Below are 23330 nucleotides of genomic sequence, written 5' to 3'. Positions count from 1 at the left end.
TTAGTCTGGCTCAATTTCTAACATTCTTGCTTTGGAGTTAAGTGTTTCATTTAAACCATACAATGAACTTGTGGGCCAGCATTTCAGTGCAATACTGAGACACTCTTGCACTATTGTCGGTATAGCTTTCCAAATAAGGCACTGTTGTTGTCTTGGGTGAATGTAAACGATGCTGTGGCACTAAGGAGAAAAGGGATTGTTCTCTATCCACACCACCATTCCTCATTGAATCAATGTTGTTGTTATTTATAAAAAACCATAAACTGGCTGTTTGTGGACCTTTTGCACTGTGCAAATTAGTTGCTACACTTGCCTTGAGACATCTTGAGAATGTAATAAAATGCAATTTAAATGCAGTCTTTCTTTACAGAGGATGCCTGAAGAAAAGAACATTTAAATTGATCTCTGGCACTAATTTTGTCACGTGACTGAGTCAAAACATAGTGATTATGGTATCTTGCGTACTACTTGAGGTGTTTGGTCTCAAATACGTAATCTAGTTTGGCAGACTTTCTCATGATCTGGAGACTGTCTTAAATATGATAATAGATATCATGCCCTTTAAAACTAAACTGTCCACCTCTACTAGTATCCCCTAAAGTTCTTCAGTTTAGATCTAGCAGTCACACTTTTTAACAGTTACAATTGTCCAATGTTATTATGAAGAATTGGGGAATACAAGTTAAACCGTATGTAGTTTTCAATGCATTATCAATGATGCATTTAAAATTTTACACTTGTATGCATTTTTGTCTATATAACTATCTTTTGGCCACTTATTGTCAAAACATTTTGCTAGATTTTTCCATTATAAACTTATGTCCACATTCATATTGAAAATTACTCAAGTAAACCTGTACTATAATTGAACCTTGCCAGTAATGATGTGGTAGCGACTCAGTTCACTTGGCTAGTTCTGCATGAATTCCTCTGCTTCAATTAACTTTACAAAATTACAAAGCATTTTGCATTATAAGTAAAAATATAAAAAGGACAAAACATATAATTAAATTACTAATTTCAAATTTGCATCTGTGTGCCCTGCTCTTTCTTCCTACTAGACCTGAAGACTGCATTTAATATTGGATCATCATCATCACAAAGTATCAACCAGTATAGTTATTAACTTAATAGTTATTAATTTAGTTACATAGAGTTAGTATAGTTATTGACTTAGTTGTCCAGCATTGTGGTCAATTAAGTTGGTACAACTGTTACTATATAATTAACATGCATATGTGATGCATGCTGTTGAATGAATACAAAATGAGTGTACATGGCACAGTATTTTAATCTTTTTTTAAAAAAAATCACTCATTTGTTACTTTTGGCATTGCAGAAGAATTGATTCAGACAGATTTTTAAACAGTCTTTTATCAGCATGTGTCAAACAGAGATAAAACTGTTTCCATCTGTAAATAGGCCTAAAGTTTTACTCTGAATACGTATTTTAGGGTGATTGACCTCTGCAGGAATGTCAAAGAGAAACTAGTAAGAGAATGTAAAGAAAGAGGTGTTCAGTTTCCCCCTCTTGCTACGTGTAGGTAAGTATTTCTTTTTAAATTCTGCTCTCAGAAATGTTTGGTTCTTGTGGTTTCAGTGCTCTAAGATACCTAAATCTATGATTTACAACTGTTTTATCCTTTGTCCATGTGAATGCATAATTGGCTATCTTGTTCTTTCCTGGGAATAACTCACTGGCCAACATGTTTGCATTTGACTTTGATGAATAAAACACTTCGAAATGCATCACTTAATTTTATGGCACTTATTTTCCATGCACGTATCGGGCAACAAGACAAGATGTATTCGATCATTTGAGCTCTGCAAGTGTTGACTGCAGTGAGTCAGGGATTGTGTTCACCAAGCCCAGTCCTGACAGGCATTTGGAGTAGTAATTATTAGAATTCTACTTTATTCATTAACTTGCATTGAGAAGCAATATTCTGAAAAAACAAAAATTCATTCGGATACGTTTATTTTTATTCAGCTGTACAATAAATAACGGGCACTCTTAAGTATTTTAAATGCACAGTTACAATGTTTAACCAGCCCTCAGACCTTCCCTGATGTTTGTGAAGGTTTTGTGGCAAACAGTATTGCTGAAATAAGCAAGTTGAGTGCTTTGCCCATTTTTGAATAGGACACATGGCTACCTGCCCCTCCAGGTTGGCTGTTAATTTTGCTTGACTGACACTACCTCCGTAGGTCACTGGGGAAAACCACATCTTGAGGCAAGTTCTGCTTACTCTGAAGGCAGAAATGGTGCACACTTGCCTTTTATAATATCTGTGTAATAATAATGATGATGTAATGTAAATGCAGCCTTACTGCAGTTTTTTTGAAAATTGCTAACATGGTACCAACAATAACTGTTGCAATATTGTAAGAGATGCAGTCAATCATAAAATTCAGCACAATTCTAATAAACGTCAGAGAAGACAACTGAATACCAAACCATGATGAGAGATTGTAGTAGGTGACAAAAAACAACAGGGGTTTTTACAATTTTTAAAGGAGAAAAGATGAAAGAATTTGGGGAAAAGCATTTTAGTGTGAATGGCTAAAAGTTTGGAGGCAATAGCTAGAGTAATTGAGGGGGATGCAAAGGAGACCAGAGCCATGATAGTTGAAAATGTGCTGTCACACGGTGCTAGAAGAGCTTGCAAAGTAATGAGGCAAAACTACCAATTGGTCGTTGAATGGAGGGGAGAAGGGAAAAAAATCCATGAATGTCTTTTACAGCACTGTTTTTGGGCAGGGATACTTCCTTCAGATCCAGCATGGTACCATGTTAGCCCCAATCTGACTACTGTCTCTTCCCCTCCTGCTCACTCCCCACTTCCAACCCAAGAGGCCTCCAGCCTGTCAGTTCAACTGTCTGTGGATGGAAACTCCACAGAAAAGCAATGAAAACGGCCCAACAGGTAAATTCTGGGCATTTGCAAGAAACTCATCTTTGAGTTTTACTTTACAGCAGCAGCCCAATACAGAACCAGGTCTTAAATTTCAATCAATGAACTTGTATTAAATGCAAGAACAATATGATAAATTTTGTATAATCACACAAATAACTTTTTTTTTCTCTTCCAGAGTTACCCAAACATATGATGCTGGGGCTTGTGTCTATTTCTACTTTGCTTTTAATTACAGGGGTATAAGTGACCCAATTACTGTGTTTGAGCAAATTGAGGTAACGTTGTCTAAGTACTGCTGCACCCTTCTACTTATTCTGAGCTATCATTTATTTGAAGGCTATGTGTAATGTAAAATATCAGCTTTTGTTTAAAGATATTTTGAATTAATCGTAAAGTTTTATTGATTCATTAAATAGGGCAGCAAGATGGCGCAGTGGTTAGCATTGCTCCTTCACAGTGCCAGGGACCCAGGTTCGATTCCTGGTTTGGGTCAGAGCCTTTGTGGAGTTTGCATATTCTCCCTGTCTGTTCGTGGGTTTCCTCCAGGCGCTTCAGTTTCAGATGTGTGGGTTAGGTGGATTGGCCATGATAAATTGCCCCTTAGTGTCACCAGGATTAGCATGGGCCTATGAGGATAGGGCCTGGGAGGGATTGTGTTTGGTGTGGACTTGATGGACCAAATGGCGGCCTCCTGCCCTGTTTGATTCTATGATAATTTACAAAATGTGAAAAGTAATATGGTGACAGGTTTCTATTTTGTGCAACTTGTCCATGTCATTTTCCTGAACTCTTTGAAATACATCTGATCACCTATTTGCATGTTTACAATGGATGTAAGATTCTGACGGCCATACATAAAGTTTGCTGTGGTTACACAAAATTGAAGATTTGTTGGTCCATAATCTAATTATTAAAACAGACTTGTAGGTCCAGATAATCATTTTGGCCTATCCTTACTGAAGCTGATGTTGAGCAATTAAAAAGTTCTACTATCCTTTCCCAGAAGAGCTTTCCTAAAGGAAACAAACTGCAGTATACAAACAGTTGCTTAGTGGTACGGAAATTGAATATTAGAAAGAGACATGTTGCCAAAGCTTTTTGTCTTGCACTCATTAGGACAAATGCAAGAATGCCAAATTTCAAATGATCACAGCAATTTATACTACAGGAGAAAAGGATGCCAATTGGTTGGCCAGTCAACTCTGGCTGAGACATTGCCATTGAGAAAGCAAGGGGAAACCATAGGCTTTCCAAGATAATTCAAAAAGGGTGCAGGGCTTGGACTTTTTTTTGGTTCGCAGATAATGGTTCTCTATGTATCTAATTTCTAGCAAACATAAATATACCATGTTCAAAGCTTGGCTGAATATCTTGGATGGGCTCTTAGTGGAGCTGTCAGCACCCTTGGGATTGTTCATCAAGTGCTGCCCAATCATGAAATCTCATCTTGCAGATATTTTGTTTTGGGCTGGTTGAGTACAGTCTGTATTGTGCCATTTGTGGTAACTGAGGGAACATGTTTGATTTGATCAGCTAATTATTGGGATGTACGGCCTATGTACCTGATGTCACATCTGCACTCAAGTTCATACATCACACCACTATATTGTGTGGTAGGCAGAACATCTTTTTGGACTGATGACACTGTCCTTTTACTGGAAAATACCAAATGTATATCTACTGCATTGGAGCCACGTAAAACAAATGGCTTGCTTAACCTGAGAGATACTTTGCCTTTCCAGAGTAATTTGAGGTAGACTGGGTACTTGTCGGGTATGAAACTGTTGGCCTTAGGCCCATTTGTAAGTTTGCACGATACACAGTAAAAATGATCTGAACAAGATGGCCATTGGCCTGTAGTTTTGATGCACCTATTCCTGTCAACCTTGCAATCTGAGCAAATGGCTGAGGCCCTATTAACAAGATTTACTGATGAGGCCAACCTTATAATAGGTGGAGCTGTATAAATCCCAGCGTGTGCATTGACTACCAAGGGTATGTTTATGACAGACAGTAGTGATTTCCTTCAGTTGGACATTTGTAAATAAGCTCCTAACATTGAATGAGCACGTAGACAAGGCATCTGTATGTAGGTTAAGCACAGTCTTACAAAAATGAAGAAATCCTTCACTGTGTATGCTGAAAATTAATTTAGAACTGGTTGTCAACATTCCCTAAACCACTTATTTATGAACGTGCCACTAAAGGAAACCATCAAAGTTTGTGCTGTGTCACACTCTTGAGGCTATATAGACATACGCCATTTTTTTGAATCGACATTCATTAAACTTGAACTTGGTAACTAATTGTGTTGTGAAAATGGGCCAAAATTTGCCACTATCAGACCTGAAAAGCTGCTTGTCTAATTTAAATTACCCTGGAAAGGCAAAACACTTCAAAAATTTGGTTAGGTTATGCAAGCTGTTTCATACTGTTACTGTGCAGTGGTTAAGCAAATGATATTTTTCACTAACAGGATGCTACCATCATTTGAAAAGACATTCTGCATACCACACAAGTCAGCAATGATGTGCGTGAATTTTGATACTGATATGATGCTAGTTACGTAGACTCTACATGCCAGCGATTGACTAATTGACTCAAACAATAGGCTGTTTTGGTTGTTATAGGCAGAATACAGACCACGCTCAACAGACCATTTTTCAAAATCCAAAACACATGGTCTACTGTTAGATGTGACTTTGCGAGTAGGCAGTATTTGCCAAACAAATCCTGAGTGAGCTAATAGCTACATTAACATCAAATTTAAGGTAATCAAATTGGCAACATGGCTCATATGCTTGCTGGGAGTGACCTACATTCCTGTGTAGGTATTTGTCCTTTCTTATTAAAAGGGATATGATCAACTGTTGCAGTTTTTTAATTACCTGGGAGATTATAGTTCCCCTTTGGCTGAGGTGTTGCCATGGATGGCTTCCTTTTCTCCTGTGTTATAAATTGTTGCGATCGTTTGAAATTTGGCATTCTTGCATTTGTCCTAAATAATGCAAGATGAAAAGCTTTGGCAACATATCTCTGTCTTCAACAAAGTTCAAGTTCTATACTACCAAACTATAACTATTGGCTATAATTAATATTAAAATATACAGGGAAAGCTTGAAGAATAGCAGTGTTATTAGCTTTGATTCTACACAATCAAAAATGACTTGAGCTGCATGTTGCTGAATTAATGGTAACTATTTGTTTTTATTAAATTAGGCTTCGGCCAGAGAAGAAATACTTGAGAATGGAGGAAGCCTTTCCCATCATCATGGAGGTGAGTCCACTTTCTCATGTGCTTTTCCCCTTGTTCTTCCAGGCTTGTAAAATAATATTATTCCAGAGGCTTCCATTGCTTCAGTCAAACTGCTGTCCTCCCATTACAAGTGGAGGTAGAGGTGCCTCAAGTCCAATCTATCTTTGGACAGCATCTTTCTTCATCTTCCCCACTGAAATTAAGTTAACTTTAGGACCCCGGTAGCTAAGGCACACTAATGGCAGGGAGATTAAACTTGCAAAGGTACACAGTGCAACAACACTCTTACTTACTGTGAACAAATGGCCTTTTAAATTGTGCTGTTTTGATAGTATTGTTTAAAAAAAAAAGACACGCTATCGAAGCTTTTCGACTTGCAGTCATCACAACGGATGCAAAAATGCCAGATTTCAAAAGGAGAAACAATTTATACTATCTGAGGAAAAGGTGCTGATTGGTTGGCCAGTGAACCCTGGATGAAGCATTGCAATGGAGAATGTATATTGTCATGCAGAATGCACTAAAGAACTATTGTCCCCAAGTTTTTTTTTAATTCAGAAAAGAAGCAGTGTCTGGATATGTTTCTTTTTTCCTCTAGTGGACAGGTACCACCTACACGTGAATGTGTAATTTCTAGCAAGTGTAAACCACATTACAAACCTCACCGATAATTTTAAATTGATTGTTACTATAATTAGCACACTCAGCATTGTTCAGTAAGTGCTGTCCAATCATGGAGAGTTTAGATTTTCGTACTTTACATTGAGTGTGAACATTTGAACGTGGTGAATGATTCAATTTTCCTATTTTTCAAACAATATTTAAGTGGATGATTGAGGCATATTGATAGTTGGGACCAGCTCATTTGATTGCTGTATTGTTTACAGTGCATTGCTTTCCTATGTAAAATGTCATTTTCTCCAGCTTGTAGAAACTTGCCATTATGAACTTTAAAAAGTATATCCAGCCAAGTGTGCCATAGCACTTAAAATGGAGCTTTGTCTTCAAAATTACAAATGTAATATTTCCAATGGAAACAGCTGTATACTTCAGGAAAACACTTGGACAGCAGCAAGGGATTTGGAATGTTTCAAAAATATAGGTATTTGGGAACTGGGCAAGTGGTTTGATTGGCAAAAGAAAAGTATTGAATTTAACAGTCTAGCAAGAGTTCAAGTCTTATTGAAAGAAATATGCAAACTTTAACAGTTGGCAAAATCATTAAATTGATTATGTAAAGATTAGCAGGTGGGATGACCACCTCTCTAATCTCAACGATGGTTAGACAAACTAATTGCAAACAATTAAATTTATTGGGCCCAATCTTTACTCAAAACCCATAATCTACAGCGTTACATTTGGGCCCATTGTCTGTGAAAACCTCTTGTAAAAATACTTTACAACTGCACAACTGTGCCTGTGTTCAGATCAATAGTAAGGCTAATAAGACAACACAATTGTACTTGCTCAGCTTCTGATCATTTAATCCAGGATATGTGACTCATTGAAACCTGGTTAAGAATGATTGTGACATTCATGCCAATTAATTTACAATTCACTATTATTTAATTTGCATTTAAGGAGGCATTCTGTAGTAACCGATGATTTGAGTTAAATAATAAAAGAAAATGTTTTAAATTGTATCAAAAATGTATCTTGATGTCTTTAAAATTGAATGAATGCTAAAATGATTGAGTATTTGGTCTGATCTGCTTTGGGCACCTGGGATGTGCAATGTATCTCTCCTGCACATGGATAACTACATGCAGTGCTACCAGATTATAATTTATGTAATACTTTAGATCTCTAGTTATATACTCCTACAATAGCATTGCTATTTTGGAATTTTACGTTAATTTAAAAATTAATGGGATTGTTATGATAGATTCCAAAATAAGAAGTTAATATTTGAGAAGTTAGTTAAGCTAAAAGATGACAAAAGTGCTGGGACATGATTGGATACATCCAAGGATCCTGACAGAAGTGAGGTAAGAAACAGCAGAGGCTTTGATTTGAGTTCTGTTGAGAATAGGTATGTGCTAAAGGACTGGCAAGTTTCCAAAGAGTAATTATTAGTCAGTTGATTCAATACCTGTATTAAGGAAAATGTTGGAGGCTTCCAAATGAAATAATGAATTACCTAAATGATAGGAAAATAATTTGAATGAACCAATGCTTTACCGGGGGGCATGGTAGCACAGTCGTTAGCACTGCTGCTTCACAGTGCCAGGGACCTGGGTTCGATTCCCGGCTTGGGTTATTGTTTGTGGGGATTTTGCACGTTCTCCCCGTGTCTGCATGGGTTTCCTCTGGGTGCTCCGGTTTCTTCCCACAGTCCAAAGATGTGCAGGTTCGGTGAAGTGACCATGCTAAATTCTTCCTCAGTGCACTCAAACAGGCGCCAGAGTGTGGCGACTAGGGAACTTTCATAGTAACTTCATTGCAGTGTGAATGTAAGCCTAATTGTGATTAATAAATAAACTTTAAACAATGTTGAATTCAATAAGTCCTATGAATGTTTTGAGCAGGCGGTTGGGGGAGGAATTATGGCATGTTAGTAAATTTATTTTTTTACAAACTTTTTGGGGGAGGAAACAAACAATGGAGGTTAAAAACAGTTTCTCAGTGGATGGACGTAGGTAGTAGTGTTCCTCAAGTTTCTGTTGTGTGACTGAAATGTGTACATTAATAAGTTGGAGGTAGTGCTAAAGGGAATGGTGTTTAAAACTGCAGGCAAAGCTGCAACAAAAATCATGATCTGGACAAGGTGATAATGATGGAATGTGAAAAATTTGGCTGATGGAATCCACCATTAGTAGATGAAAGGTGGTACATTTTGGTTTATAAAGATAGGAACATGGTATTTAGAAGCAGGAGTAAACCACTTGGTTCTTTGAACCTGCTCTACCACTCAGTGAGAGCACGACTGATCTAGTTGTTGTCTTGCTCTGCTTTCCTGTCTGCCCCCACTAACATGGACTTCCTTAACTATCAAAAGTCTGTTGAACTCTGGCTTGCATAAATTCAATCGCTCAGCCTCCACCACTTTCTGGGAAAGAGAATTCCACTTGCTAGTGGCTCTGAGAAAATCAATTTTCCTCATCACTATCTCAAAATGGAAACTACTTGTTCTTAAACTGCCCTGCCCATAACCTCCATTCTTCCCTCAAAAATGGAAACATTTATCTATGAAGTCCCCTCAAGACCTTGCACGTTTCATTAAGATCAGCTCTCATTCTTGTAAACTCCATTGGGTATAAGCCCAACCTGTTCAATCTATCCTCATAAGATAGATAGCTCTTTACCCTGGAAATTAGTTCGATGAACCTTCTCTAAGCTGCTTCTAACAAAATTATATGTTTTTTTCAAACAAGGAGATCAAAAGTATACACAGTATTCCAAAATGGTCTCTCCAATGCCCTGTGCAGCTGCAGTAAATCTCCCCTACTTCAATATTCCATTCCCCTTGCAATAAACAACATTCCATTTACCTCCTTAATCAATTGTTGTACCTGCATATTAACTTCTTGTACCAGGACTGATTCCTCTGTACCACCGAAATCTGCATTCTCTTTCCATTTAAATAGTATACTGCTTTTCTATTCTTTTTGTCCAATCGTTTAACCTATCCATATACCTCTGTTGTCATAAAATTTAGCTACTATACATTCTGCTCCTTCATCCAAGTTATTGATGTAGATTATAAATAATTTAGGCCCTGTGACACTTCACTAACTACAGCTTGCCAACCCAAAAAGATCTCATTGGTCCCCATGCTGTACTTCCTGTTAACCAATTCTTTATCCATGCTAATACGTCACTTCCTACACCATGTTCTCTCACCGTGTATTTTAACCTTGGTGGTAGCACTTTATCAAATGGATTTTGGAATTCAAGAACTCCACATCTACAGGTTCTCTTTATCCACTTTGCTTGTTACTTCCTCAAGGACCTATAATCAGTGAATTATGTTGATTCTGCCTGATACATTTGATTTTCTAAGTATCCTGCTATACCCTCCTCAATAATGGATTCTAACCATTTTCCTGCAACAGACGTTGGGCTAACTGGCCTGTAGTTTTCTGATTTTAGAAGAAGTACTTGCACTTTGCAGGCAGGCTGTGAAATTTGGGGTTTTGGATTCATGTGATATTAAAAGCAGCATCTCAATTGCATAAGGCCAAGAATATACATCTGGGTGCAATTGTGGACCTATGTAACACCTTAGTTAGACCATAATGATGTAACATGCACAGTTCAGTATGAAAGTCATTGCAGTAGTAGAACTGGAATGGTGCAGATTCATTAGGATGCTGCCTAGTATGAAGAAATAAAAATACAAAGAAAACCTGAACAGTTAGCACTGTTTCCATTGATTCAGGGGAAGTAAAAGAGTGATTTGATTAAATTTTTTTAAATTATAAAAGAAATGAACCAAATCAAAGCAGTCTATCACTAATGATTGAGGAACCCAGAATTATATACAAGATGAAATGAAAGAGTTTAAAGCAGGGACATTGTCAATATTTCAGAATAAGTTAGGTATGAGGATGAGGTGGGACTGGAGGGCTGTGAGATCAGGACAGGTACGTGGGACTGGCAATGCTGCTCAAATAAATAAACAGCATTAGCCTCTTTGTGTTGTAAAAATTTGTGATACATGAGCTGGTTAGCCATGTCATTGCACTTGGGATGGAGTTTGCCAATAATTCATTGTCAACCACCTCCTCTTCCTTATCTAAATCTTGTCCCATCAGTAACATCTATTGTCAGTACCTGCTCCCATGTATGCTCAGGCAGTTCTACCTTCCCCCATCACCCTATGAAAACTGTCATGTTTGCCTGATGTCTTGGATGAGTAGTAACTTCATCCAGCTGAACGTTAAGAAGAATACTGTTTTCAGCTCACGTCTTTATGGGTGGGATTAATTGGATAATAGGGAGGGCAAGGGGGAAGATAATGAGTGGAGGGGATCGTGAGAGCCAGTGTGCAGTTGGATTCTGCCAAGGTAACCTGTATGTGGGGAGGGGGCATAGAACCATTAATCTCGCTGTCAGCCAGAAACCCTGACTTTTGTTGAAGAGAAGCAGGCAGTGAAACTACATCAACAAGAAGAAAACCCTAGCTTGGTGTACAGTAGGCTTATGTCTAGACTGGTTGCAGCTGTCTTGAAGTTGCTTCAGAAAACAAAAAACATTAGGTACCTTTAGATGATTTTGCCTGTTCGTTTGATTATGGTAGTGGTTGTAAGTGAGTTTGGTTGCTAAAATTAAAGTATTTAGCATACCTGTAAAAAGAATCTCTGACCATCCCATCAGCTGGAGAGTTTGCCAATAAGTCATTGTAATTCTCCTCTTCCTTACCTAAATGCTGCCCCATCAGTGACATCACCTGCTCCCATATGTATGTTAATGGCAGTTCTACCTCCCCTGCCACCCTATGAAAACTTTAATGCATGTCTGATATCTTGGATAAGAAGTAACTTCTTCCAGCTGAACATTAGGAAGAATGTAATTTTTGGTTCCGGCCTTAAATTTCACTTCCTTGCCGCTAAATCCATTTCACTTCACTTCATTGCTAAATGAACCAAGAGACACAAACCTCTCTATTGCACAGCTGAGGTGTAATTATTTTCCTCTCCATCGCTGAAGTTTACTTAGTCTTTCCATGCTTTGTCACCTTGATATTCAAATTGCAATGCCCTTTGTTGCTTAAGTTCCTCCCTTCATATATTTGTACTTGTCCAAAACATGGCCTTCCATGCTATGTCTCACCCAAAGTTCCACTAATTTGTCACTCATCATCAACAATTTATGTTAATGCCTTTCAGCATATTAAATTCTAAAAAATCTTCAAATTCTTTCATGGTCTTGCTAAACTCTACTGCTGTAATTATCCCAACCATGTCTCCTCCACATCATTCCGACTTCTGAATCTGACCTATTTCCCTTTTCCTATACCCAACTTGCAATACTCTTGCCACGATCTCCTATTTTAGTCACTGAAACTGTAAATTGATAAAGCTTTCCATTTCCCCCAATCCCTCCCCCAACCACTTTAAAACATTGATCCCAAATGAATATTTTTCAAACATGATTTAATCCTTCTGAATTAATGAATAAAGGAACATGCATTCCATAGATGCATGCAATGCATTGCAGCCATGAAGCTAAATCGTTGTTGAACAATGATTTATTTTGGGAATGGAATATGACAAATATTCACTGCACAATTGTATCGGCCATAATAAATTATTCTGGAAGATGTACTGTGCCAAATTTTCTTATTGTTAGCCATTTCATATACTGACCTTGAGGTCTTGCCCTTGTATACTCTATTGAGAATTTAATGCCATCTAAAAAATTGATTGTTTCTCTTGCACTGTCTCAACTGTAATTGTGATTAATAATAGTTAGCTGGGGAGAGGCAGACTAGTTTGTCTGCTCGCAATTACTTTGTGATAAATGGAGTTCTTTTACTTGTCCATTGGTGCATTGAAGAAAACTGATGTAATTTATGGTTGAAGACTGGAAGAAGTACAAACTTCACTCATAAGATGTCTGTTATACTGAAGTGAGTATTGTTGAAAGCTGGATTTATGTAAGCACGATGTGAAATCCCAATTCTTTGTGTCCAATGTTTTATTTGGGCATTTTTATTTAGCAAAAACAACAACCATTTTGCATGTAGCTAACCTGGCAAACTGCACAAACTAATCTATTTTTTAGTAGTGGCACAAATACTGCAAGAACTCCATATTCTTCACATAACAGTATGCAATCCTTAATGCACACTTGAATTAACCGCTGCGTTTTTCATATCTAATTTGAGCGATAGCCCCTCCAGCAATGTAGAGCTATGCTACTGTCCCTTTGTGGAATTTGAACCATGTTACTTAGAATCAACACAAACAAAGGATCACTTTAGAATGCTAATTCTAAATAACATGGGATTGATTAGCAACTATTTAGTATCTTCCACGTTCAGTAGGAATGCTGTGTGAAATTGTATTCTGTTATCATCCAAGTGCAAATAGATATTGGAATATTCTGAATAGTTAGCCTATTGCAGAAATAATGATGAGTGAAGCATATTAACTGGGGAAGGAAGCTGGAGCTCTTGCTCAAAGATTAGAAAGCAAATATGGGGAAGCAAATTTTCAGTAGAGGCTGCCATCCTGGAATTGGGAAAATAATGCTTACATTCAAAAATGGCAATTTTGTTTCTGAACGAAACAGGTCTTTAAATGGCCCTTGTTGTTGGTGTGTCACAAAGAACCATGACTTTCATAGCAAATTTCAAGCCACGAATTCATTACTTGTACTTTGGACACAACATTGGGTGCAAAGCTAAGTCCATTCATGACAGCCAGGTGCTCCTGCTAATTGTTTAGCTCTCAATTCTCTTGTGTTTTATTTCATAGCACAAGATTCTGTGTTTTCCCTTGGATAATTATTCCTGGGGCAAAACAAAATATCTTGGCCGTCTAATGTTTTGACCTTTTAACAATGTTCATTGGTTTGAAGTATTGAAGTAAAAATGTATGCATTGGCATATAATGTAGCAAACAATTAGTTCTTCTAGGAACCCTGGTCATGTTGCAGCTAATATGGGCCTTTGTGCTTCCAAGTGCTCAATCATTTTATTAGTTTCTGGCCAATAGTCACTTCCAATTAACACTAGGATGTATTCATGAAATATGTGCTTAACTGGGCTTGGTCATATTGAGATAGAGTTTGTTCTTGTAACAATACAGTAGAAGCATCAATTTCACTTATTATTTAGCCTCCAGCTTACCCAGCACTGCTGCACTCTTTTTCCCCCAAAACCCAGATCATTTACCAGGTTGTAAACTTGATCTTCTATTGTCTCTGATTTACAGTGAAAAGTGGATATAACTTTGTTTGTTAGAGGTGATGGGGTAAAGACATTTTGAGCAAGATTGCAAATATGGCAGCCACGTGACCTGCAGGTTTTCAGCTCACTAGTCAAATGAATATTCAATTTACTATGATAAAAATATAAACTGAAGAAATATGACAAGATGGATGTGCAAATTAACACTCTGACAAAGCTAATGATGCACTCCCAAGTACCTTCTGCTTTTGGAGCTCTGAGCAGCTTCATTTTTTATGCAGGGATGTTTGTTTTCTGGCTGTTCAAACGTCAGTACAATTCCACATGGAGTTCAGTTGTGTTGGAGGTGTGCAGTCAAGCATGCCTGTTAGTTTGTACACCCTTCAGTGACAATAATATGCTGCATCCAGTCAAGTACTGTGTTCTTTTTTGGACAATCAGATTTGTAACTACAGTAGCTATTTGATATTTGTCTGCTCTTGAAACTAGCATAATGCTGAAATTCTCCTCTTCTGCATGTGTAGAACTGTCTCTCTTTTCTACACACTCGTCTACATACTGCTGGAGAGGAGAATTTCAGCATTATGGTTTGTGTGGTGATGTTTTAAGGTGATTTGCTGAGAACACCATTCATGAATTATTGTGCTGCATGAATGAAAAAGTGAGATTTTTTAAAGAATTTTTATCTGATTAAAATTGACACTGTTGCACACCAACTATTTTAATATGCATTTCTATTAAATACAAGTACAAAATTGTACCTTTTTTGAGGTCAAGAAAATTCAATAAATTGCACAACTGAAGGGTACAACATAGATTTTCAATCAGCTGGGCGAGTTGCAAATCAGTAAGGAGTACCAAAATAACACCCATGTTTAATAATTTAATCTCATTAGACCAAGCCCAGTAACAAAAAGATGCACCTTCATCAAACAGATGAAGCCACTGTTTTATTAAGTGTTGCTGTTTTCATTAATCCTTCAGAGATCTTTTACATTTTCTACACATTCTGCATTTTGCACCAAACTTGTGTACTGCGCAGCATTGTACTCTTTTGGGGAGCACTGAGTTTAATGAGCTTGATAGTCCGTGGAGCTCAATAAATCATATGACACACTGCATTTCTCCTTTTCTAAATAAAATCATTTATCACACTATTTATTCGCCATGCTCAAAAGATTGATCTCTCAACGTAAAGTGTGTACTCAAGCATTTTGTGTCTTTCTTCTAGTGGGTAAGTTACGAAAACGATGGTTGAAGGAGAGCATCTCTGATGTCGGTGTTGGGATGTTGAAATCTGTTAAGCAGTATGTGGATCCCAACAATATCTTTGGAAATCGAAATCTTCTGTAAATCGGATGTGCTCAGCAGCTTAAAGCTTGGATTCTTGGAAAGTAAGCAAATCCCACCGTCTTAAAGATGAAATCTCCAGACTATCAAAAAAAATTAACAACTCACACTTTGTAAACTTTGCAGTAGAATTTGTCAGCTAAAGTTTCTTTAATATGGGACACAGCACGTGTTTGCAGAAAAGATGCAAAACCTGTTATGTCATGTGCTATGTGCCCTGATACAATAAAACTGAGAATGTTTTTGACAAGTGTATTCAGCAGCAAGCAGGACATGCAGTTGTCCGTTTAAAAAAAATACAAAATGCTTGGAAGTCACATAACTATCTGACAATTTTTTTTAAAAAAGGCATGGGTGGTCAGCTCTGATTGTAACTTCTGCCTCCTTACGTCCTTCAGAACCTTTTGCACCAATCACATGGCCATACCTGCTTATTATTGGTAACTTTTTTTGCATGTTAATTAAATTCTATAAGCAAACGTTACTGTTAAAACTATCAACTTTGTACAATGTTCTCTAATTCAGTGACTTTTCTGTAAGCTTCCTCCTAAGAGGGGAAATATCATTGTACAAAATGCATATACTGTATTGCACCTCCTTTGTGAATTATGGGTTTTTGATTAAATTAAAATGTTGCAAATGTTAACTTCCAGGAAGGAGAAATATTCTTGATAGTGTCCTGGGGACTAAAGGATAACATTAATATTTACAAAATAGGGATACATGGATAATGTTACTTGCATCATCCATATAATTAAAGTATTTTTTGAATTCTTTCACTACTGGATACTTTGTCAGTTGTCCATGTGTGTGTGTTTTATTCCAAGTTGTGCTGAGCATTAAACAGGTTTCTGTAAATCAAAATCCGAAATCACAACCACAAGTTTTTTTTACTTGCATGGTGTTTTGGAAATTGTTACATTTTAATATATAACATTATCGCAGTTTGTGATGACTCACTTTGCTATTTAAGGCATCAATATTTTGCTTGGATAAGAAGATTGGTGTGCAATAACATTTAACTGGCAGTGTGCAGTGTTCTAGATTACACTCAAATATGTTTACAGTTCTTTCAAAGGCTGTATCCATTTTACTAAGCATTCATTGTTAACTTGAGTTTCTGGCATTTCACTAGTGAAAGAACTAGCATAACTTGGATATTGGTAAACCATTGGCTGTGTAATCAATACTTTTAGCTCCCTCAAGTGGTTATATATATGGTGTGCCTTTTACCAGCAATAATGCTTGGTGTACAGTTGAATATTAAGTTTATCGTTTCTCTTCCTCCTCTGACTCCAGCAGAGATGTTTATTTTTCATGCATTAGTTTTTTTTAGGTGAACTATATTGTAAACAATTCATACATCCAGATTGCACATCTGTAAGAAATGATCCTATCTATAACTTGAAGATTATAAATGTGCTTGTGCTCGGAGATCAAGCAGGAATAAACACGTGTCTGTCTGAGTCATTGTGAGTTAAATGATGAGCTGAGTGTGAATATTCTGCCAGTTTGTTGGGAGAGTCAGGAAAGAGAAGAGTGCAAAACAGAGGCAACATCAGAAGGGAGAATTCTTGCCTTTTTCCCATAGCTTTTTAAAGAGGCAGCCCAGGAACTAGCTACATGTGGAATGTTTTAGTTGCAGTTGAGGGCAGAGATTAAAGAGGATGATAAATTATAAATAAAAGACACATGTCCAAAGATCTGCTCAAACGTTTTGATGAAGTACCTACTGGGTGGCACAGTGGTTAGCACTGCTACCTCACAGCACCAGGGACCTGGGTTCGATTCTGGGCTTGGGTCACTGCAGAGTCTGCACGTTCTCCCCCTGTCTGTGTGGGTTTCCTCCATGTACTCTGATTTCCTTCCACAGTCTGAAAGACATGCTGGTTAGGTGCATTGGCCATGCTAAATTCTCCCTCTGTGTGCCTGAACAGGTGCCAGAGTGTGGCAACTAGGGGATTTTCACAGTAACTTCATTGCAGTGTTAGTGTAAGCCTACTTGTGATTAATGAATAAACTACATTTTTTTTACTTTTTTATTTTGAATAAAGTTTAGAAATAAATGTCCATTTTGTATCTCCCACCAACTTGCCAAGTGTTCTTTTTTCTGAGGTAATTTATAAAATCAGTATGCCAGAAACTCATTGTTTGTGAATCCATTTGTAAACATTCTGTAGCTGAACATCGTTCTGTCAATCTACTTTACAAAGTTTTCATATTCTCAACAAACATGATGAGCAGCTTCCTGTCCTTTAAATCTGTTGACGCCTACATTGTTGTTGGTAAGATTACGATGTGATTTTAATTTGGATTTCATTTTAAATAAACTTGTAAGGAATTGCTCATCAGACATTTGAATTTCTTTAAAACCATTTCAATGTTGCACCTCATTTGCATTTGTTGAATCGTGCATTTAAAACTGTTTAATAAGAAAAGCATGTGCATGAAAATTAAGAAATGCTAAAACAATTGTTACAAGGATACCTTTTGAATCTGACCTCAAGACACTTCTCGCCATAATCTTTTGCTTCCTAATCTCTGCTGCAGTTCAGGTATCAGCATTTCAGTGGCTTTGGCCTTCACTTGAACTAACCCTGACATGCCTCCACCATTTGATTTTTCAACCTTTTTCCTCCTGCAGTGACTTGCTTAGTCACATTGACGGCTACCTAGACAACTGTGTCATGACATACAGAAAGATAAGAACAACAGTGTACCATTCAGCATGTTATCTCCTAGCTGATGTTATTGGACAGTCAAATTCCAGAGTGGAACCCTGTCTGAGTACCTCATAATTTTTATTTTTTTGATTAGAGATGTAGATGTGGAGTTGCAGGATTGCTGACAAATGTTTTATTTTATTAAATGTAATTAACCAAGAAAATATTAGCCATCATACACTACTTCACACTACTGATATCTTTAAAGGTGTAAATAGATTTGTTAGGTTTTATAATTTGTGTTATCCTATCTTGTCCTCTAATGTTTTCAGTAAGTAGACAGTCCATATAAGCCAATAGGCTAGCTGTGATCAGACACACCACACACTCTGAAACAAAGTGACAGGTGCTATACTGTGAGCCAACTTGACTCACAGGCTTTCACGTGAGTACTTTCAAACTCCGCTGTCGAGGAATGTGCTTGTACCTTCCCTCAAACAAAGTTTTCTCTCTGGATGTCGGGCTTCTCATCGAACTGACTTTAAATTTGGTTCTTGCAACTGTCTCTGTTTTGAATTCTCCTGAACATAAACTTGTTCAACTTCTTGCTCTTTGCTTTAGCTTAACTGCCCTCCTGACATACTTTTGTCCCCACTCCCTGGTTTTTTGGGACTTTCTTTTAGTCTTCTGGGGGGAAATCTTGTTCGCTGCGTTTAACTTCTCTGACATTAAGTTAAAACTAATTCAAAAGCTTCTTCTGTCCTAGACCAGCCCCGTTTGTTAAGCAACAATCTAGTTTCCCTGTTTGCTTTTATGTCATAAACCCTAATTACCATGCATTCATCTCAACCAAACTGAAGTAACTTCTGGGCCAAATGTGGGCTTAAAGCTGTTTTGTGCCCGGCACATGCATGTTGAGACAACATGCATGCACGTGTACACTGAAAGAGTACCATGTTTGAATCTCGGATTCAGGTTTGGAAAGCAGTCATTATTGAAGCACTGAACTGCAATCCTGCCCTAACTTGCACAGCTGATAGGTGAGTTTTTGCCCTTATTTACTTGCACATATATTTTTTGGTCTAGCTGCAGCGAGTAGAGCCAGCTTTGGGTGGGTTAATTTTTTTGGTAAATCTTTTGTAAAGATGTTGAATATATGTGTAATGCATAGAAAGAGAAAGGTGTTATTGTCTGGAATAAATTTCAGCTGAATTCCATTTGAATTTTGCTACATATTTTAAGCAGTGTTTGATTTGTTGTTGTCATGTGTATTAGTGTAAAATGAAAAGTATTGTTTCTTGAGCGCTATACAGACAAAGCATACTGTTCATAGAGAAGGAAAGGAGAGATTTAGAATGTAGTGTTACAGTTATAGCTAGGATGTAGAGAAAAATCAACATAAGGTCCATTCAAAAGTCTGATGGCAGCAGGAACAAAACTGTTCTTGAGTCAGTTGGTACGTGACCTCAGACACCTGAAGGAAGGTGGTGGAAGAAGGTATGTTCAGGGTGTACAGGGTCTGAGATTATGCTGGATGCTTTACCAAGGCAGTGGGAATAAAGACAGAGTCAATGGATGGGAGGCTGGTTTGTGATTAACGGGGCTTTATTCGTGACCCTTTATAGTTTATTGTGATCTTGGATAGAGCAGGAGCAATACTAAGCTGTGATACAACCAGAAAGAATGCTTTCTATGGTGCATTTGTAAAAATTGTTGGGAGTCTTAGCAGCTATGGCAAATTTCCTTAGCCTCCTGAGAAAGTAGAGGCATTAGTGGGCTCTCTTAACTATAGTGTCAACGTGGAGGGGTCAGGACAGATTGTTGGTGATCTGGACACCTAGAAACGTGAAGTTCTTGGACCATTTCCACTTTATCCCTGTTGAGGGATATAGCCTTCACTACGCTTCCTGAGCTTGATGACTACCTCCTTCATCTTATTGACACTGAGGGAGAGATTATAGTCATTGCACTAGATTCTCTGTCTCTTTCCTGTACTCCATCTCATTGTTTGAGATCCAACCCGTTATGATGGTGTCATCAGCAAGCTTGAAAATTGTTTATTCCAATTTAAATAGCCTCCCCGATGCAGTGTTGATCCTTATGTGACTTGGCTAGTTCAAATGCTTTAGCAAAGTACTCCTTAAGATGATATATGCAAGTCTCCTGTAAGCTAATGTGAGCTATCTGTCTGATAGGCATTGCAGATTGAAAATCTGGAGTCCTGTTCCACCACTGCTGGTACATCACACTTTTTTAGCTTGGCTTGTTAACTGAAGTTATTTTTGAGGCTTTGACATAGGCGCAGAAGAGTTGAGCTACATGTAAAGTGTGTATACACACACACACACACACACACACACACACACACACACACACACACACCCCCCCCCCCCCGAGCTATGGTGGCACTGTGGTTAGCAAAGCTGTCTCTTAGGGATCCCAGTTCGATTCCTGGCTTGGGTCACTGTCTTTGCGGAGTCTGCATGTTCTCCCAGTGTCTGCATGGGTTTCCTCCAGTTCCTCCCACAGTTCGAAAGACATGCTGGTTAGGTGCATTGGCCATGCTTAATTCCCCTTCAGTGTACCTGAGCAGGCACCGAAGTGTGGCGACTCGGGGATTTTCACAGTACCTTCATTAGTGTTGATGTAAACCTACTTGACAATGATAAACTTTTTCCCTACCTATCCCCTTGGTTATCAAAGTTTTGTATTTATATTATTTTTATTAATAAATGTTTCCCAAGAATCTACAAAATTCTACTAATGCTTCATTGAAACACAACAGTTAAATATGAGAATTATAAATGAAGTAGGCAAGGCAGAAGAATATTAATGATGTTTTAGATTTTCCACAGCCAAAATGTGAATTCTCCTTTGCTTAATCTCATGCAAGTATCCAAATCATGAACCACGAAGGTCAGACATCTCATTTTCCCAATTACATTTTCAGTTTCCATACTCTAAATTAAAACTTACAAACACTGCCATATATAAAGTTAAATGATCATATGCAGATTTAAATAGTTTCACAAATTTAGAATAAATAACAAAACCTATCTGCATTTGTACATTAATATTAATCTTCAATCATAAAAATTACACTTCAAATGAGTCAATAACAGTAGGATTAACTAATTAAAATAAATAGCAAAAGAAAGTTTCAAAAAGCTTCAACAAACCTTTTATAACAGCAGGGAAATCCTTTCAATGCAAAACTGCTATTTTCAAGCATGGTTAGGGTACTCCTGCATCGCGCTGGGCACAGTGGAGATAGCTCTGCTGAAGGCCGAAGGCTGTTGCTCTGATCAGGAGTTGGGCACTATTTTTCAAGGCAGGTAAGTGTGCAAAAATGTATTTATTTCTGGAGGTCCATAGCTTTCTGCCAGAGATTGGCAGTTATGGGTCATTAACTCTTTGAATTACAGAAACACAACTTAAAGCTAAGGAGAAAATGTTGGACAATCTCAGCAGGTCTGGCAGCATCTGTAAGGAGAAAAAAGAGCTGACATTTCGAGTCCAGATGGCCCTTTATCAAAGCTAAAAGGCATAGAAAATAGATATTTATGCTGCAGGGTGAGGGAATGAAAGATGAGTCATAGTCACAAAAACAAGAGGAAAGGCTGCTAATGGCAGTCCATAGAATAGAAGGTGTGAAAGGCAAAACAGCAGAGAAGCTGAAATCAGAGGGTAAGTTGTAACATAAAGATGTGGTGTGGGGGGTGTGGAATGGGTAGGGGAGAGGTAAAATTGAGAAAAAATAGGAAAAGTGGAAGGAAATGGGGAGAAAAGGTCAAGAAAGGGGGATTAAAAAATGGGGTAAGTGGAGGCAAGATAAATAAAAGAACGGTTAAAAACTAAATAAAATGAAAACAAAGGGGTAGAGGTGGGGTAGATGTTGAGACTGGAAAGCTGTAATGTGCCTAGCCAGAAGATGAGATGCTGTTCCTCCAGTTTGCATTGAGCTTCACTGGAACATTGCAGGAGGCAGAGCATTACAGAGGAGATTCACTTAAAGCTATATCTAATGCGTACAAATATAAATGATTTCAAACTACCTGAGTATCTTAACAGGCCCTTTAAATCTTTACTGCCATTCATTTATATCACAGCTGATCTGGCCTCAAGGCATCATGTACTCTGATCACTTTCTTTCCTTCCTTCTGTGCAGTCTGCCTGTTTCTTGGTGCTCCTGTAGTAATCCATCCTAATAAAAGCTATTCTTTCTCCAGCAGTCTGCTCTGGTCTCTCACTTGCAATAATGATGTCTATGTTAACCTTCTCCACAAACCTTTCACATCCACCTTCAATACCTTTCTCCTCTTTCAACCTGCACGGTGTCTTTTCAAAATCTTTGTGCCCTTCCTGGTGTACCTGCCATCTCCACAACTTCAAATAACCAGGGAAGATACTTGAGTGCACTTTGTAGTCATCTTCTATGTCATCTTGGGTTGGATTACCTCGAGATATATTATTGCTCCCTCTCCCTAGCAAAAACAGCCACCTACTATAAGTTTACGATACCGTACAGAAGGAGGCCATTTAGCTCCTTGACTCTGTGTCAACTCTTCCAAAGAGCAATCCACTTTGAGAGAGACTCCTGCTTTTTTCCATATCACTGCAATTCTTTCTTCAAATCTATCCAATTTTCAATATATCCAGGCTACTCCTAAATCTACCCTTTCATGCACTATTTTCCTAATTTTAACCACTCATTGCACAATAGAAATTGTTCTTTATGTTAGCTCTAGTTCTGTTGCCAATCACCAGTGGCTCCTAGTTATGAATTTTTCATCTACTAGACAGAGCTTCTCCTTATTTGCTCTCAATTTTTTATTTTAAGCATCACTATCAAATCTCTTAGCCTTCTGTGATCTAAGAAGAATTCTCAATTTCTCCAGTCTAGCATATAATTGAAGTGTCTCGTTCTGGAAACAATTCTAGTGAATCTCATTCAATATCTCCAGAGTTTTTGTTTCGTTCCTAAAATGTGGTGCTCAGAATCGGACATAGTACTGCAGTTTGAGATTTAAATTCACGTCCTTGTGCAGGAATCACAAGGAGCTGGTTTGCAGGTGCAGCAGGTAATTAAGAAGGCATATGGAATTTTGACTTCATTGTAGAGGGATGAAGCTTAAGAACAGCGAGGTTATGTTGCAGCTGTAAAGGTGCTGGTGAGGCCACACATGGAGTACTGTGTACAGTTTTGGTCGTCTTGAGAGAGAATGTACTGGCACTGGAGGGGTTGCAGAGGAGATTCACTAGATTGATTCTGGAGTTGAGGGGGC

General features: G+C 37.9%; 1 protein-coding gene across 2 annotated transcripts in view; it reads left to right on the top strand.

Annotated features, from left to right (window-relative positions):
* agps (alkylglycerone phosphate synthase) overlaps positions 1 to 17733 on the top strand; it is a 136848-nt gene extending 119115 nt beyond the window's left edge. For both annotated transcript variants that reach the window (XM_080198912.1, XM_080198913.1), the window contains exons 17-20: positions 1455 to 1544; positions 3094 to 3193; positions 6138 to 6195; positions 15264 to 17733. In XM_080198912.1, the coding sequence (XP_080055038.1) occupies positions 1455 to 1544; positions 3094 to 3193; positions 6138 to 6195; positions 15264 to 15385 (370 nt within the window). In that variant the 3' untranslated portion in view covers positions 15386 to 17733. The remainder of the gene's footprint in view (positions 1 to 1454; positions 1545 to 3093; positions 3194 to 6137; positions 6196 to 15263) is intronic.
* Positions 17734 to 23330: the final 5597 nt, after the last annotated feature.

The sequence above is a fragment of the Carcharhinus amblyrhynchos genome, chromosome 11 (assembly GCF_965287045.1).
Source record: "Carcharhinus amblyrhynchos chromosome 11, sCarAmb.v2.hapA, whole genome shotgun sequence".
NCBI classification, from domain to species: domain Eukaryota; kingdom Metazoa; phylum Chordata; class Chondrichthyes; order Carcharhiniformes; family Carcharhinidae; genus Carcharhinus; species Carcharhinus amblyrhynchos.
The sequence above is the reverse complement of the archived record's forward strand: the minus strand, read 5'-3'. Positions and strand labels throughout refer to the sequence as shown.